The 14994-nt window shown below is 34.2% G+C and overlaps 1 protein-coding gene across 4 annotated transcripts in view; it reads left to right on the top strand.

Annotated features, from left to right (window-relative positions):
• Prps1_1 (ribose-phosphate pyrophosphokinase 2) overlaps window positions 1-14994 on the top strand; it is a 41265-nt gene that overhangs the window by 7175 nt on the left and 19096 nt on the right. For 2 of the 4 annotated variants that reach the window (XM_054230225.1, XM_054230223.1), the window contains exons 2-3: window positions 1515-1698; window positions 10565-10630. In XM_054230225.1, the coding sequence (XP_054086200.1) occupies window positions 1515-1698; window positions 10565-10630 (250 nt within the window). The remainder of the gene's footprint in view (window positions 1-1514; window positions 1699-10564; window positions 10631-14994) is intronic. The other 2 variants (XM_054230226.1, XM_054230224.1) reach the window with 1 other exon arrangement.

Here is a 14994-nt window from a genome sequence, read left to right as displayed (position 1 = left end):
CTAAAAAAATAAATATAAATGAAAACGTGAAATTTAAAAGTGATTTGAGAATATTTTTGTGAATTGCAGCATCGAGAAACTAATTTTTCATGGAAGATTATAAAAGAAACTGATTAATTTTCAGTTGACACTTAATAATTGACCTTATTTATTACTGAAAGTTCGAAAACCGGCTATTTTAATATACCATTACATCGCTAAATGAAATTGAAATAAGTTAATTTTATATTAAACATTCAGTATATAATAATTTTTAACCATAATAAATGTTGGGTATTTTAATTTAAATGCCCAAAAATTAGTATTTTGTCTGATCTGGTAATAATGCAAAATGTTATAAAAAACGCAAATTTTAAGGCGCTCTCACACTGGAATAAGTTGGACATCCCTTTATCCCTGTTTACTCTGTAAAGTGCTGAACACATAGAAGACGACAAGCGACGAGCGACATCTGTCAAATATTAAAATACACGCGTTCTTATGGGCACAGATTTTTTGACAACAGCACGACTTCACGTCAAAAGGGTTGAAGTCTTCGCTGTCGCCAAATTAGAAATGTTTCTAATTTTGCCGACGACAATGGCCGCTGTAGAGCTGCCACTAGTATGTGAAATGTAAAATTATTCAAAGTTCTAACAAGTATGACGTTATTTTGCCAGCAGAAACCTAAAATAACTTTGATATATCATTTATAATAATATTCGATTATTAAAAAAAAATAAATCGACCATTTTTACATTTTTTGCACAAATAATTTCACTTTAAACTAAATATGTAAATTTTATTGAAGCGAAAGATTTTAGTACGGCAACAATGAAATTGCTGTTTGATATGTCGCTGCTGTCTTCAAAATGTTCAAGACGCTGGCTTCAAAGCGACATTTGTGATCAGCCGTCGCTACGTCGTGTCGTGTCGTCGTCTTTGTGTTCAGCACTTAACTATTTAATATTTCAATTATAAAATTATGTAGAACACATCTAAGAAAACTTGTGATTTCAGTTGTTAAAGTTATTGGAAAGAGAAAAATTGAAGTGATCGTAAAAATCACCAATCAAACAAAGAACTGTGTGATATAATCCCAATACTTTAGAAACAGTTAATCTTTTTTATATATCAAGAACCAATTAAAACGGTTAAGTATTTTTAAACAACTTACACAGCAAAAGAGTTTAAAGAAGTGTAAAAAATCAGTAATCGTGATTAAAATGTATTATTTTATAAGATCAAAAGTAGAATAATAATACTGGTACTTATTTAACGTCGAAAAATTATGGCAATATCGTGAAATAGCGTAACACAGCTGTTAATATATTTATGTGTTATTAACTCATTTTACATTTCACATTTTTACATTACATTTTGTTTCAGAAACAAACATGTATCTGTTACCACTACTTACACTATTAAACTTACCATAGCCATATTTATGCATTAATGTTAATACTATCAAATAAAAACTTTTATATGTATGTATGTATATTATATTTTTATTATTGTATTATTTATTATTTTAGTGTTGAGATTGGGGAGTCTGTACGTGGTGAAGATGTTTACATTGTGCAGTCAGGTTCTGGGGAAATTAATGACAATTTGATGGAACTACTGATCATGATAAACGCTTGTAAAATAGCGTCGGCGTCAAGAGTGACGGCAGTTATTCCATGCTTCCCATATGCCCGCCAAGATAAAAAAGACAAGGTAATGTATATTTCAAATAATTTATTATTATTATTGGAATAATAAATAATTAAAAACGTAAAATATTTTAGAACTTGTTTGAATTAAATACGTTGTTTTTGTGTTCAATTGTTGTGTTTTAGTGTATAACAATTAAATAGGATTTTTACTTAATATTAATAACTGTCTTGAATACTACATGACAAAAATAGGGAATGTTGATTTATATCATTATTGTAAATTATAAGTATTCCTGAAGTTAAAATAGTTTTATTTGGTATTGCCATTTGTCCCCGCGTTTTTTTACTAATTTTTTTGGATTCCGTATTTTGCATTCCTCTTCGTTTTTCCAATTCTATAACATCTATTCTATATTTAATAAAGATATTATTATTTTCAAGAGAATTTAAGACATTCAAGCATGGTTTTCTGAGCGCAAATGGTAAAAATTCATTATTGCCATCTATCCCCAAATCATATGGTAATATTTCACGTAGTTTTCTAAATATATTTAAATGGGATGCTGACGAGGTTATTACACGATTTTTTTCTTTACATTTAGCACATTCACACATATATATCCCTTCTCTAGTGACCACTTACACAAGGTACAAATGACAGAGAACAAAGAAAATGAACTGATGATAACCGGTAGTTAAAAGTGTTTTTAAGTGCTTCAAAAATATGTATGTACCTAAAAATGGGCGTGTTATTATTTAGTGATACTTTTTATTTTTACATAACTTTTAATATTTAGACTAGCTAACTAAAAATTCATTATTAAATTAAATACGTATCCTTATTTAAATGATGCCAAACGGTTCTTTTTGCAATGTTTAACACCGGTGCTTATTTCCATGTCTATCGATTTTTTCGACTATTGGCTTCCAAAACATGGTTCCAATTAATATTAATATTAATATCTAACTTACTGGAATGTTATCAACGAAACCATAATTGCATGATTGGCTTTCTACTATTACAGTATCAGGTCCATTAACATTTTCAACCGCATGGCTTGCGTTTTTGAAGAAAAACTATAAAATATTCGAATAGTTTTGACGCCTTCTCTAACAATCCTGAGTCAAGCAATAGCCAAACTGTCTGAGTACGAAATCTTATCCATCTAACGCCATATAGCATAACCCGATTGCTGTTGAACAACGCGAGATACAGATTACTAAAACCAGCTATTGGGAAATTAATGATTTTTTTACTAAGCCTTTGATCGGTTCTTCGCCTTTGCTATTAATAACTGAAATCTGGTTATAAGTGTGTGTAACTGTCAATTTGGCCCAAATTTCGGTTATTTAAGCAATTATGTCATTTACTTTTAGAAGAAGTAGTTAGTCAAGATTTAAGTCGCCCCACCCTCCGTTTGGGCGCTATCGGAAGTTGGTTGTGTGCAACCTTAGCCATGGTGGATGAAACCTGTTTTTGTTGTTATTTTATAAAAGATGCACTGGACATTTAAGGCCATTGAATATTGGTGTACATATTTTGCACAAACTACATTTTACGCCAAATAAAACCCAATATTCCATTTTGGAGTTAGAATCTGTACTCTTTTGATAGACGTTAATAACAATGGCTGGATGAGGAGCTCAAGGTTACTGTCGATTTTCGAGCTCCCTTTTTTTCAAAGTAAGCCGTGCCAGTACATACGAGGTCTGTAAAAAAAATAAGATGCATTTTCAAATTGCATGGGCTACGTACATACATACATTCCATGATCGATTCTTTTTATTTTGTTGTGTTGGTACACTCGTCTCGAACATTTTTCACAGTTTCAGCTATATAGCATATTTTCATAGTATTGTATTTGTCCCAAATACTCTCTGAACCTTTAAGTGACCCACTTTAGGGTTTTCTAATTAACTTGTCCAAAACCATTATCAATAACCATGCAGTGTTCGACAAATTGAATTCTTTCAATATCTTCATTTGTTAAACAATTTGGGTGATAGTGGTAGCCCCAATCCCCACAATAGCCGGTTCTACGTTACACCGGGATTGACACAGATTTTAGGATCAGACCAAGTATTTCGGGGACCCAGACCTGTCTGGTTTGATAAGTTCTTGTCTAATATGTCATCAATTGAGCAACAACTTGCAGTAGGGTTGCTCTCTATCATTTTGATCCGCGCCGGCGTTGAGCCAAACCCGGGTCTAAGGGAATATTTCTGCTGCGTATGCGCCAAAAGGCTACATCCAAACTCCACCTCGGTTAGGTGTAACACATGCAATGGATGGAGCCATCTTAACACCTGTCTTTAACGCGCATCACGATCTTTGGCATTGTTGCCTGTCAAATGATCGTCGGGGAATGGAGCTGGCAGAACAGATTGACGATTCGACATTCTGCACATTCGCTAGCGGTGGTCTGATAAAATAAATAAATAAATAGCATAACCATCTGCCCATAATTGTCTCTATCGAAAAACCTCCTGACTTTATTTCTGTGGACAAACGTACCTTCATTAACTTCAAAAAAGCTAACTGGGTCGGTTTCACAGAATTTACCGAGAGCACCTTCAACTCACTGCGCATTCCTACGGACGTATACATTGGCGAACGTCAATTCCGCAGGGCAACATGAAGTCTTGTAATCATTATTCCCTATCCAACTCGAGAAATGATCACCGAGTTGAAATTCAATTCGCTGGTCATGCCTCGGACCCGAAAAAGTGCGCGAACTATTTTAGTCGGCAATTTACACTGCACCTAAGGCGAAGGGATAAGGCGAAAAGATGTATTACCCGGAGATTGCGCAAAATGCCAAAAAATCAATTGGCCCTGACGGTATAAACATGCTGATGCTTAAACACTTTGGCTCGGCGGGAGTAAACTATCTCACCAAGGTTCTCACCAACATGGATTCCGTAAAGTGCACAGTACCACCACCGCACTTAGCGTCATAAACGCCCAGATAGCTAATGGTCTAAATCAAAAACCTCCCTGCAAGAGGACGGTCCTAGTAGCGCTGGACTTGTCAAAAGCTTTTGACACAGTCAATCACACCACGCTACTAAAAGATATCGAACAATCTCCGCTACCTCCAGGGCTGAAAAGGTGGACCATTAATTACCTGAGCGGTCGTCAATCTTGTGTAACGTTTCTAGGTACCCCAGTTTGGTGTTCTATCTCCCTTATTATTTAACTTCTACATTTCGAAACTCCCTCAACCACCAGAAGGAGTCCCAGTTACCTCTTACGCTGATGATTGCACGATATTGACGTCGGGCAATGGAATCGATGGCATGTGTTCGAAAGTAAACGGCTACCTCCTCGACTTTGTTCGCTTCTTTACTGCTAGGAGCCTAACACTCTCCCTCCTGTACTCCTTCACTCTTCACACGACCGCGATTGTAACCAAGGTGCAGAGCCGCAACAAAATCCTCAAGTCGCTAGCCGGCAGCACCTGGGGTAAAGACAAAGAAACGTTGTTAGCAAGTTAACGGACAATCGGCCAGCCGGTGCTTAACTACGCAGCCCCAATATGGTCGCCTGGATGCAGTAGGACGCACATGGTGAAGCTTCAGATTTGGCAAAGTACCGCCCTCCGGACAGCCACAGGTACGCAGCCCCAATATGGTCGCCTGGATGCAGTAAGACGCACATGGGGAAGCTTCAGACTTGGCAAAATACCGCCCTGCGGACAGCCACAGGTTGCCTCTTGATGTCTCCTGTCGAGCAACTTCACAATGAGGCCCGCATGCTAACTGTCAAGGAGCATAGCATAATGCTTACCAAACAGTTTCTGTTGGGATGCTTTCGCAGAAATTACCCCTGCAGTTACCTGTTGGAAACCGAGCCGCCTCCCAGAGCCATCAAGAGTACCTTCCTGAAATACGTGGACGACTTAAAAGACTATACCGACAGGACTTCAGATGCGACTAACTATAGACAAGCACTGAACGCCATTCACAGAGGAGCTATTAACTCAATTCATCTTTAACACTGTTTCTTTAAAATTATTCAACCTTTACATTTTAATTTTTTAAATTTATTATAGAAATATATCTCTAATTTTAATGTTACTGTCAGATTATAACAATGTAAATTTCTGCCACGCAGGTGTAGTTTATTGAACTTGCCTTTAAACAACTGAACTTACTCACAGGGTTAAAATTGAGATATACCCGGACAAATTTATAGTTAAAATTGGTAACAAATCTCCAACCCCGTACCGCAAACTTCCCTTTCTTCTCATGTAAATGCAGCCTTATGCGCCCACAACACATTCTACAAAAATTGTTGGGGGATGTACTTTACGAAAATGAACCCCTCTCATTTTCGTTTTGTTGGTTTCGGAAATGTCCTCAACTTTACACATGTTCTGAATATCTCCGATGCCGAAATACCACGCTTTACTTGGTAACAATCTCTGATCGAGTTTCTATGGACAATTCTCTTGTTTTCGGCATTTTACTTTTTTATCTTAAAATTTTAAAGCACAGTTCTCTAGAACCGAACTTGCCGGCGACCTAGCTCGATCGGCAGCTGGCAACAAAACTCTTGGACCCAGAACCTGTTTTAGCATTGGGACCTAATACAATCGGGGAGATGTTCCGGATGGAGGAAAAGAGGGACGGAGAGGAACACTGACGGCAGACAGCGGGGCTACGCTAAGCAAAACGGCTATTAGGAGGTTACAACGTTAAAAAATTCAAGTGTGTAATAAACCTGCCAAGGAGCAAACTATGAATACTGTTGGGACTGTATACAGGTCATACTGCAAACTCAGAAAGCATCTATAATCTGGGCATGGTCTCATCAGAAACCTGCCGTTTCTGTGACATGGATGGTAGATCGCAGTACATGCCTCAATAATTGAAATTGAGTTGAAATCCGTATGTATGTATGTCTGTCCCTCTGTTCATTCATGCAAGCGATAACTTAAGTAAAAATTGTGATGTCTTAATTAAACTCTAACAGGGTTGGTAGTGGAGATGGAAAAAATCGGACCATTGCTACGCCCACAAAATGGCGTTAACAGAAAATTTATTACGGACCATACTAACGAGGGGCATATTTGGATGGTGTTTTTTGATTGTAAGTACGGTCCGTAAAAAACTAAAATTCCCGTCATTTTTATACTCTCGCAACAAAAGTTGCTAAGAGAGTATTATAGTTTTGTTCACATAACTGTTGTTTGTAACACCTAAAACTAAAAGAGTTAGATATAGAGTCATATAAACCAAAGTGATCAGGGTGACGAGTAGATTTGAAATCCGGATGTCTGTCCTTCTGTGCAAGCTGTAACTTGGGACCGTGAGAGGGTTCATTTCGAAAATGAGCGAAATCGGTCAACTGCCACGCCCACAGAATGGCGAAAACCGAAAACACATAAAGTGTCATAACTAAACTATAAAGAAAGTTATAAAAGTAAAATTCGGTACAAAGAATTTTTTTTGGGGAGGGGGCTGGGCCACGCCCACAAATAGGTTTTTTATATATATCTCGCAATAAAGCTAAACAAACAAAACTTTCCGCAGCCGATTCCCTTACGTACCCCATCATACACCACTAAAATAGTGGAAATCGGATAATGACCACACCCACCTCCAATACAAAGGTTATGTTGAAAATTACTAAAAGTGCGTTAACTCACTAACGAATAACATCAGAACCCTAAATTTTGCAGAAGAAATGACAGAAGTAAGCTGTACTCAGATTCTTTTGCAAAATGAAAAATGGGAGTGGCGTCGCCCACTTATGGGTCAAAAATAGAGATATAAACATCGTGAAATGAAATATTGATGGCTCGATGTATCGATGTTTCTTCGAAACCCATCGAAATCAAAAACATCGGCCATTAAAATATCAATACATCGAAACATCGATGTATTTTTGAACTTTTTTAACTTAAATGCTAAGAGATACAGAAGCAGAAGCATAAATAAATGAAACGTAGTACGTCTTAAGTTAATACATTTTATTTCACTTAGCATTATATGCCCGTTAAAGTTTTTTCTCAATAAATAACAGAATTTCAAAACAACGACATGGGAAGTTTTTTCACTGTCATTTCTTTTCGATTTTACTTCTGCGTGATAGTTGCCCTGGGTTTAGAAAACAGTCGCTTACTCGGCACTGAAGTGGCCACAATGTGTAAATATTAATAAGCGTATTTATACAACTCCGGAAGCACAGTATTCATGTCAATCCAAACTCTATTGGCTTCTGATTGGAAGGGGTAACAGCCGAGATACACTTTCTCTTCAACCTTCCGTCCCTGTAATTTTAGATAAATTTGACAGCCTACATTTCACCTTTTGGTGGACCAAATGTTTATTCTGGTTCCAAATATCAAACGAGTATTCTGTTTCACACTCATCCGAAGATTCCGTTGGATCAGCGCGATTCTTTGAATTTTTTATGAAACAAAAAAAAGTATTTCTTTTAGCCATAGCATCTTTAAAATGCAGTAATTTGAATCTCTGATCTAACGCAGTGGACTACGCCAGAATGAAATTGTATAAATAAATCATAATCTCCGTATTTTACAAAAATCGAATTCCAATGTAATAAAGCGTATCCAAATAGAGGGTTTCGAGTTAATATCCGAAAAAGTGTGAAGGTGTGAAGTCAAATTTGTATATAAAACATCGGCATAAAACATCGTTGAGAGTGACATCGATGCATCGATGTTTTTAGACGAAAACATCTGTATTAAAATTTTTTGTAACTACTGTATATAATCAGTATCAAATCATAACTTGGGAAAACTATTTTGCAATCGGACTATAACTTTTCGATGCCCGGATATCGAATATGAAGAATTCAGTGCCTTCGGGTAATTTTTCACCGAAAATATCAGTAAATCTCTCAGATATCTTATTTTATTACTTTTTCTTCTAATAGGGTGTCTCTATACCAAAAATGGTTAAAATGGGTTCATAACTTCCCCTAACTCGTATATACCTAATTATAGGTTTTTCAAAAATACGATGGGGTTAATAGTGAAATCGGTTCAGGAATTACCTCAGCCCCCTTACATGTATATGATGATTACGGGCCAAATTGTGTGTTATCTTAAAAAAAAATATATATCAATAAATTGATAGAGTATAAAATGTTCGGTTGAACTAAAAGTTAGCCTTTCCTTACTTGTTTGATTACACCTCGTATAAATTAGGAACCATTGGAGATATCACAAAAAAAGTTTGTATTATTAGGTCTACAACTTTGCATCCGCCGTTTTTTTTTTGGAAATTTAAGTTTTTTTTATAAATCGGTTAAAAATGTTGATGAGCCTCAGCCGCACTTTTCTTGGAATTAAAAAAGAAAAGCAAGATTTCCCGCAAATGTCGAGAATTCGGCTCAAAAAGTGACATTTTCAGTTGAGAATAAGTTTGGGATGCAAACAGATCTCTACAAATATTTTGTTGGGTTAATGTTGACGCAAATGTCCAAGGTCGATATAAAAAAAAATCGATTTATTCGACCAGTGCTTGACCCTAGAGACATTTCCGCAAACGTCGAGAATTCGGCTCAAAAAGTGACATTTTCAGTTGAGAATAAGTTTGGGATGCAAACAGATCTCTACAAATATTTTGTTGGGTTAATGTTGACACAAATGTCCAAAATCAATATAAAAAATCGATTTAATCGACCAGTGCTTGACCCTGAAGACATCTATTGGAAAACGGCGGAAGCAAAGCTGTAGACCTAATAATATGTACAAATATTGCATTTTAGGTTTGGCATCGCTCAATTAAAGATTTTCGAAATAGGACGATATCAAAGTCACAGATATCGAACAAGAACTCCTCAGTGCTTGTGGCTAATTTCTTACCGAAAGTATAGGTGAATAGAATTATTTTAGAAATTCAGTGGGTATATTTTCCTTCTAATAATATGCCTCTGTGACAAAAATGGTTTAAATCGGGTCATAACTTCTACTAACTCCCATGTACCTAATTATATAATTAAATAAGTAAATTTCGAAACTATAAAATTTTCGAAATGAAACCAAAAAATCAGTATGGATTTGAACTAATGGTGACAAGCCAATTTCTGCTTGCAAAGGAAACTGTATAGTTCTGGAATATTGCTTGCGTCAAAAAACTATAATTTAGCTTATTTAAGTTGAACTATAAATTCTCTTCGTCAGAATGTGAAGTGCTATGGATGCTGGGATATAAATTCTCCCAATATTTAAACGTGATTCTAGCGTCAGCTCCACATCCACGGTTTCAAACATCTGAAGAATTGTTTTTTTTTCACGAAATGAATAAAAAGCAGATCATATGTTGCCAATCAAGAAGCACTAACAATATGCGTGAAATTTCAGATATGCCAACAAAAATAGGACTGCATAGATATAACTATGATTTTAAAAATCGTAAATAGTAAGACTGAATACATAGATTTTCAAAACTATATCCTTGTCATAACCACAAAACTGTATTATTACAAATACAAGCGGAAATAACGGAAATAACAGGAGCAAAAGATTAGATGGAAAACATGATTTATTAGTGATCATGATACCGTAAATTTTGCATGAACTTACATATCTCACAAACTTGTTGTGTGTGTTAAACAGTGGGTTTTAATATGTTAGGTCATATATTTTGCGACTATTTACGAAGTCACATTGTTAATGTTATTGCTAATATTATATACACTCATATTGCAATACATAACGTATATTTCATAAGCATATAAATATAAAGTGTTATAAAAGCTAAATGTTTTTACTATTTTCTATTGGTGCAAATTACATGGATAAAAATATAACCACATTAAAAATAACCCCCAAACTAATCAAGAGATAATAAGATTATTGTATTAATATAGACACTGAGGAATCGATTTATAGTATATATTATGGTATACGATTATTTCTAAAGATTTTCTTTTTTATTTTCCGATACAGTTGCAAGGTGGTGAAGATGGCTATGACATGAAGTTCGCCAAAAAAAATTACGACTGGAAATTTAGGGTATTTACAATCTTTAGTTTTTATATATCCTTTCATAAATACATACGTTGTGTTTTAACTAGACTCATTTGGAAATTTTTAGTTTAACCATATAAAAGTAATAGTACTTAAGTACTTGAAACTAATAGCTCAATTTTGTAAGGCTACTTGTATAATTTGCCTGGCAAATACAAAGAGGATTTTAAATTACGATTTATTTACTATTTCATAATAATATAATAATAACTTCAAGTTTACACTGTTGGAACTATTTGGAAGCAGCTAAAATTTGTTAAATAATTGGTGAAATTAAACATAAAAACGTGGAAAATAATGTTCATTAAATACTATCGTTTTTAGTGGATTTGAAAAATGAAATTACTTGATTATTATACATTATATCGCTCATTTACATGAATAGAGTCATAACTCCAAAAAGACGATTTTAAGTCATTATCCATATTGTGTAAAAGTTGAGAAAAGAATGTGACGTTATTCCATTTGTCATGTCGCATTATTTTTTTAACCACAACAACGACACATCCTAATTGTGCCAGAATTGAAATTGTTTTTTTTTTTTTGTAGAGAGATGGAGATATTGTTTTTCTCAGCAATAACGACACATTTAACAACGAAATTGATATATATTTTTTACAAATAACGTCATAATTTAAAGTGGAAGACGTTTATGCCCAAAAAAGCTTTAGTACACCTTATTTAATCTACTTATCCTCATAACATGTCACTATTTTCTCCAATAAACTTATATCGTTTTTCTATAATTGCTAAATAAGAGACAATTGAAAACTTTAAACCGTAAATGAAAAAAAAACATATCACATAAATAAAAATATTAACACAAAGTAAGTAGTATTTGAAAAATATGTTTTTATAAAGTACGATTTTTTGGAGATCATTTCTAAAATTGATATTAGTCTATTTGAAACATTCGTAATCAAAACAAGTAAGAAAGGGCTAAGTTTGGATGTAACCGAAATTTTGATACTCTTTGCTTAGAGATACACTATTGGATGAAAAAGAATTCCTGTGAATAACATTAAATTATCTGAGAGATGTACCGATATTTTCGAAAAAATTATCCTTATGCACCGAGTTCTTCTATCGGATCACGGTTTCAAGAAAATAAATTGTAAAAAATTTCATAAGGCGACGCCACGCCCATTTAAAATTTTTTTTGTGAGTGCAGCTCATTGCCGTCATTTAATGTCTCTGACGTTTTTCGTTAGTAATTTAATGCACTTTTACTAGTTTCCAACCTAACCGGATGATAAAGGGATTGAATATGTTGAATATGATTAATTTGTTAATTGATAAATTAATTAATAATTGATCTCCAAAAAATTAGTTTATGTAAACATAGTTTTCACAAAATTCTTAATCGTTAAAATGAAATTGTTAATAAAATGTATTTACATTTTATTTATAGTACTTTCTCGTTAACAATTTGTGAAGAAATTTTAGTATGAAAAAATTACTTTTACGGTTAGGGAAATTTTTTGAATATGGGCGAATATAGTGCTTTATTGTTGAAAGAAAATGCCAAAACCCTGCATTTAAATGTGTAATTACCTTATATATTTGGGTTTTCGAAAACATGAACAATTCGCATATGTGAACTGTCTTGGTTTTAATTAGTTCACTTTTCGAGCGTGCACTGTATTTAGAATTGTAAAAAACATGTCTAAAACGTTGTTGATAGTAAAGTATTTTTTATATACTTTAAAATAGCCAAATAGCCGGCAACTACATACCAGAAGCCTTACTTAATATGGGTGGTAAATATTTGTTAAATTATGAGTCAAAATCTATGACCATCTATTTAATATTCCAACTATGTTACAGAACTGTTAACATATATTGTTTTTAATTTAAACACAAGTCCACTTTCTCTATTATATGCAATCTATATGACTTGCATTTATTTAAATAAATGAATAATAAATAAATAATAATATAATACTAAATAAGAATGCAATTCATTCACAGCTTCTTCAAATGAAATATACGGAAAACCTTTGCAATATTTTTGCGGCCGAACTTAGTCCTTCCTTACTTTTTTAAAAGCAATATATATGTAAACATATATATTGTTTTACGTACTTTTTTATTTTTTTTCGCACATAGGCAGAAAGTTTTACAATCACTTATTTCCATTACCTTTTCCTTTTAACAAAACGACAAAATAAAACATAATTAGTGGTAAAGAATTAGGTTATTATTACTTTCATATTTATATATAAACTAGTGGATGGGCCACGCATTGCTGTGGATAAGGTATTATATGTGTACATATGTTAAATTCTATTCTGATTAACTATTTGATAAAGTGAACGTATTTATGTAGCAACTAATTATTTAAAAACATAGACAAAAATGTTATGTCAATTGCTGCATATTGAAGTTAGTGTTGTCAACATTAAAATCTTTTGCTGCCTAAGTATCGGAATTGCTAAATCTGTTATAATCCAAGCAATTGTTTTGTGCTTGCATCTCAATTGATTAATTTTTGTCGTGATCTGTTACATTTTGTATTTGGTTGCAGTTCTATTCCACCGCTCCCAATAATAATATTTGTGCTAAGGTATCAATTTGTAGTTTTATGCGATTGAAGTGCATCATAAAATGTTTTTTACATGCGTTATTCTCATTGTCAAAAGTACATAAGGATGTCAAAATAATATACATCCAATTTGGATCAAAACGGTCAAAGAGTAGTGGGTAGTATTATGTCCATTATCTATTTTTTAGTGAAGCTTTCCTCTACTAACTTCAGAAAACTACTACTTTCACTACTTTCCGCTGCGGATGCATAATAACCTCCTAACACAGCTCCAGGATCTTTTGGCGAGTCATTATCTGTGTGATCTGTTGTTGTCATGGAACATAATTCCTCTCCTACTAGTCAAAGTTGACCGCTCCTAGGGGGATTGGTTCCTTTAGCTGCACCAATTGTTGACAGTACAGGTCGGAACCGTAGGAACAACTTATAGCATATGGATGATTTTCAGCCATTCCCCTAAAGACATAGCAAAATCTTCCGGATCGTCAGGCCTGTCTTCTCAAACTTTGCGACAACCATTTTGTTTTGAAGTTGTCTTATCAGCAATAACCACCAGCTTCAGAAATGAATCGATTTAGAATAAATTTTTTTTTGCCCTGTTTTCCGTTTAATGTTTAGCTAGTGAGGCACCAAAACAGTGAGGGCCGGCCTTGCCAATTTCCGTTATTTTTATTGATATTTTCGGCAATTAGCTTTCCAAACTTAGTACATTTTTCACATCAAAACTACTAATAATTACCTTATCTTTATGTTAAAATTGCAAATTGCTTTCATACTTACCAAATGCTATTGACTGCCAATCTACGAGATATCTTAATAAAATTATGTTCATATTTTTCTGCCTGGTGCCGTATAAAATCGGTTAAGTTAGCACTACGTCATATACAAATACACAACACAAAACACGAATTGGGTCTAATACTGTGTAATATATTTTTATACTCTCGCAACAAATGTTGCTAAAGAGAGTATTATGGTTTTGTTCACATAACGGTTGTTTGTAACACCCAAAACTAAACGAGTTAGATATAGGGTTATATATACCAAAGTGATCAGGGTGAAGAGTGGAGTTCAAATCCGAATGTCTGTCTGTCCGTCCGTCCGTCCGTCTGTGCAAGCTGTAACTTGAGTAAAAATTAAGATATCTTGACATCACACTTATTTCTTGGCACCATAGGAAGGTTGCTTTCGAAAATGAGCAAAATCGGACCACTGCCACGCCCACAAAATGGCGAAAACCGAAAACACATAAAATGCCATAACTAAGCTATGGAAATAAAATTTGGTATGAAGGATCGCACTATGAAGGGGCATATTTGGATGTAATTTTTTTGGGGAAGTGGGCGTGTCCCCGCCCCCTACTAAGTTTTTTGTACATATCTTGCAAACCAATAGAGCTATATAAACCAAACTTTCTGCAGTCGTTTTTTTTAGCCACTTCCTAATACAGTCCAAAAATGAAAGAAATTGGATCATAACCACACCCACCTCCCATACAAAAGTTAGGTTGAAAATTACTAAAAGTGGGTTAACTCACTAACGAAAAACGTCAGAAACACTAAATTTCACATAAGAAATGGCAGATGAAAGCTGCACTCAGATTTTTTTACAAAATGGAAAATGGGCGTGGCGTCGCCCACTTATGGGTCAAAAACCATATCTCAGGAACTACTCGACCGATTTCCATGAAACTTGGTTTGTAATAGTTTCCTTACATCCCAATGATATGTTGTGAAAATAGGCCAAATCGCTTCACAACCACGCCTACTCCCTATATACCAGAACTTTGAAGACGATCTGAATC

Source organism: Zeugodacus cucurbitae, chromosome 4 (assembly GCF_028554725.1).
Source record: "Zeugodacus cucurbitae isolate PBARC_wt_2022May chromosome 4, idZeuCucr1.2, whole genome shotgun sequence".
NCBI classification, from domain to species: Eukaryota; Metazoa; Arthropoda; class Insecta; order Diptera; family Tephritidae; genus Zeugodacus; species Zeugodacus cucurbitae.
Note: the sequence above shows the minus strand (reverse complement) of the source record. Positions and strands in the feature narration are given on the sequence as shown.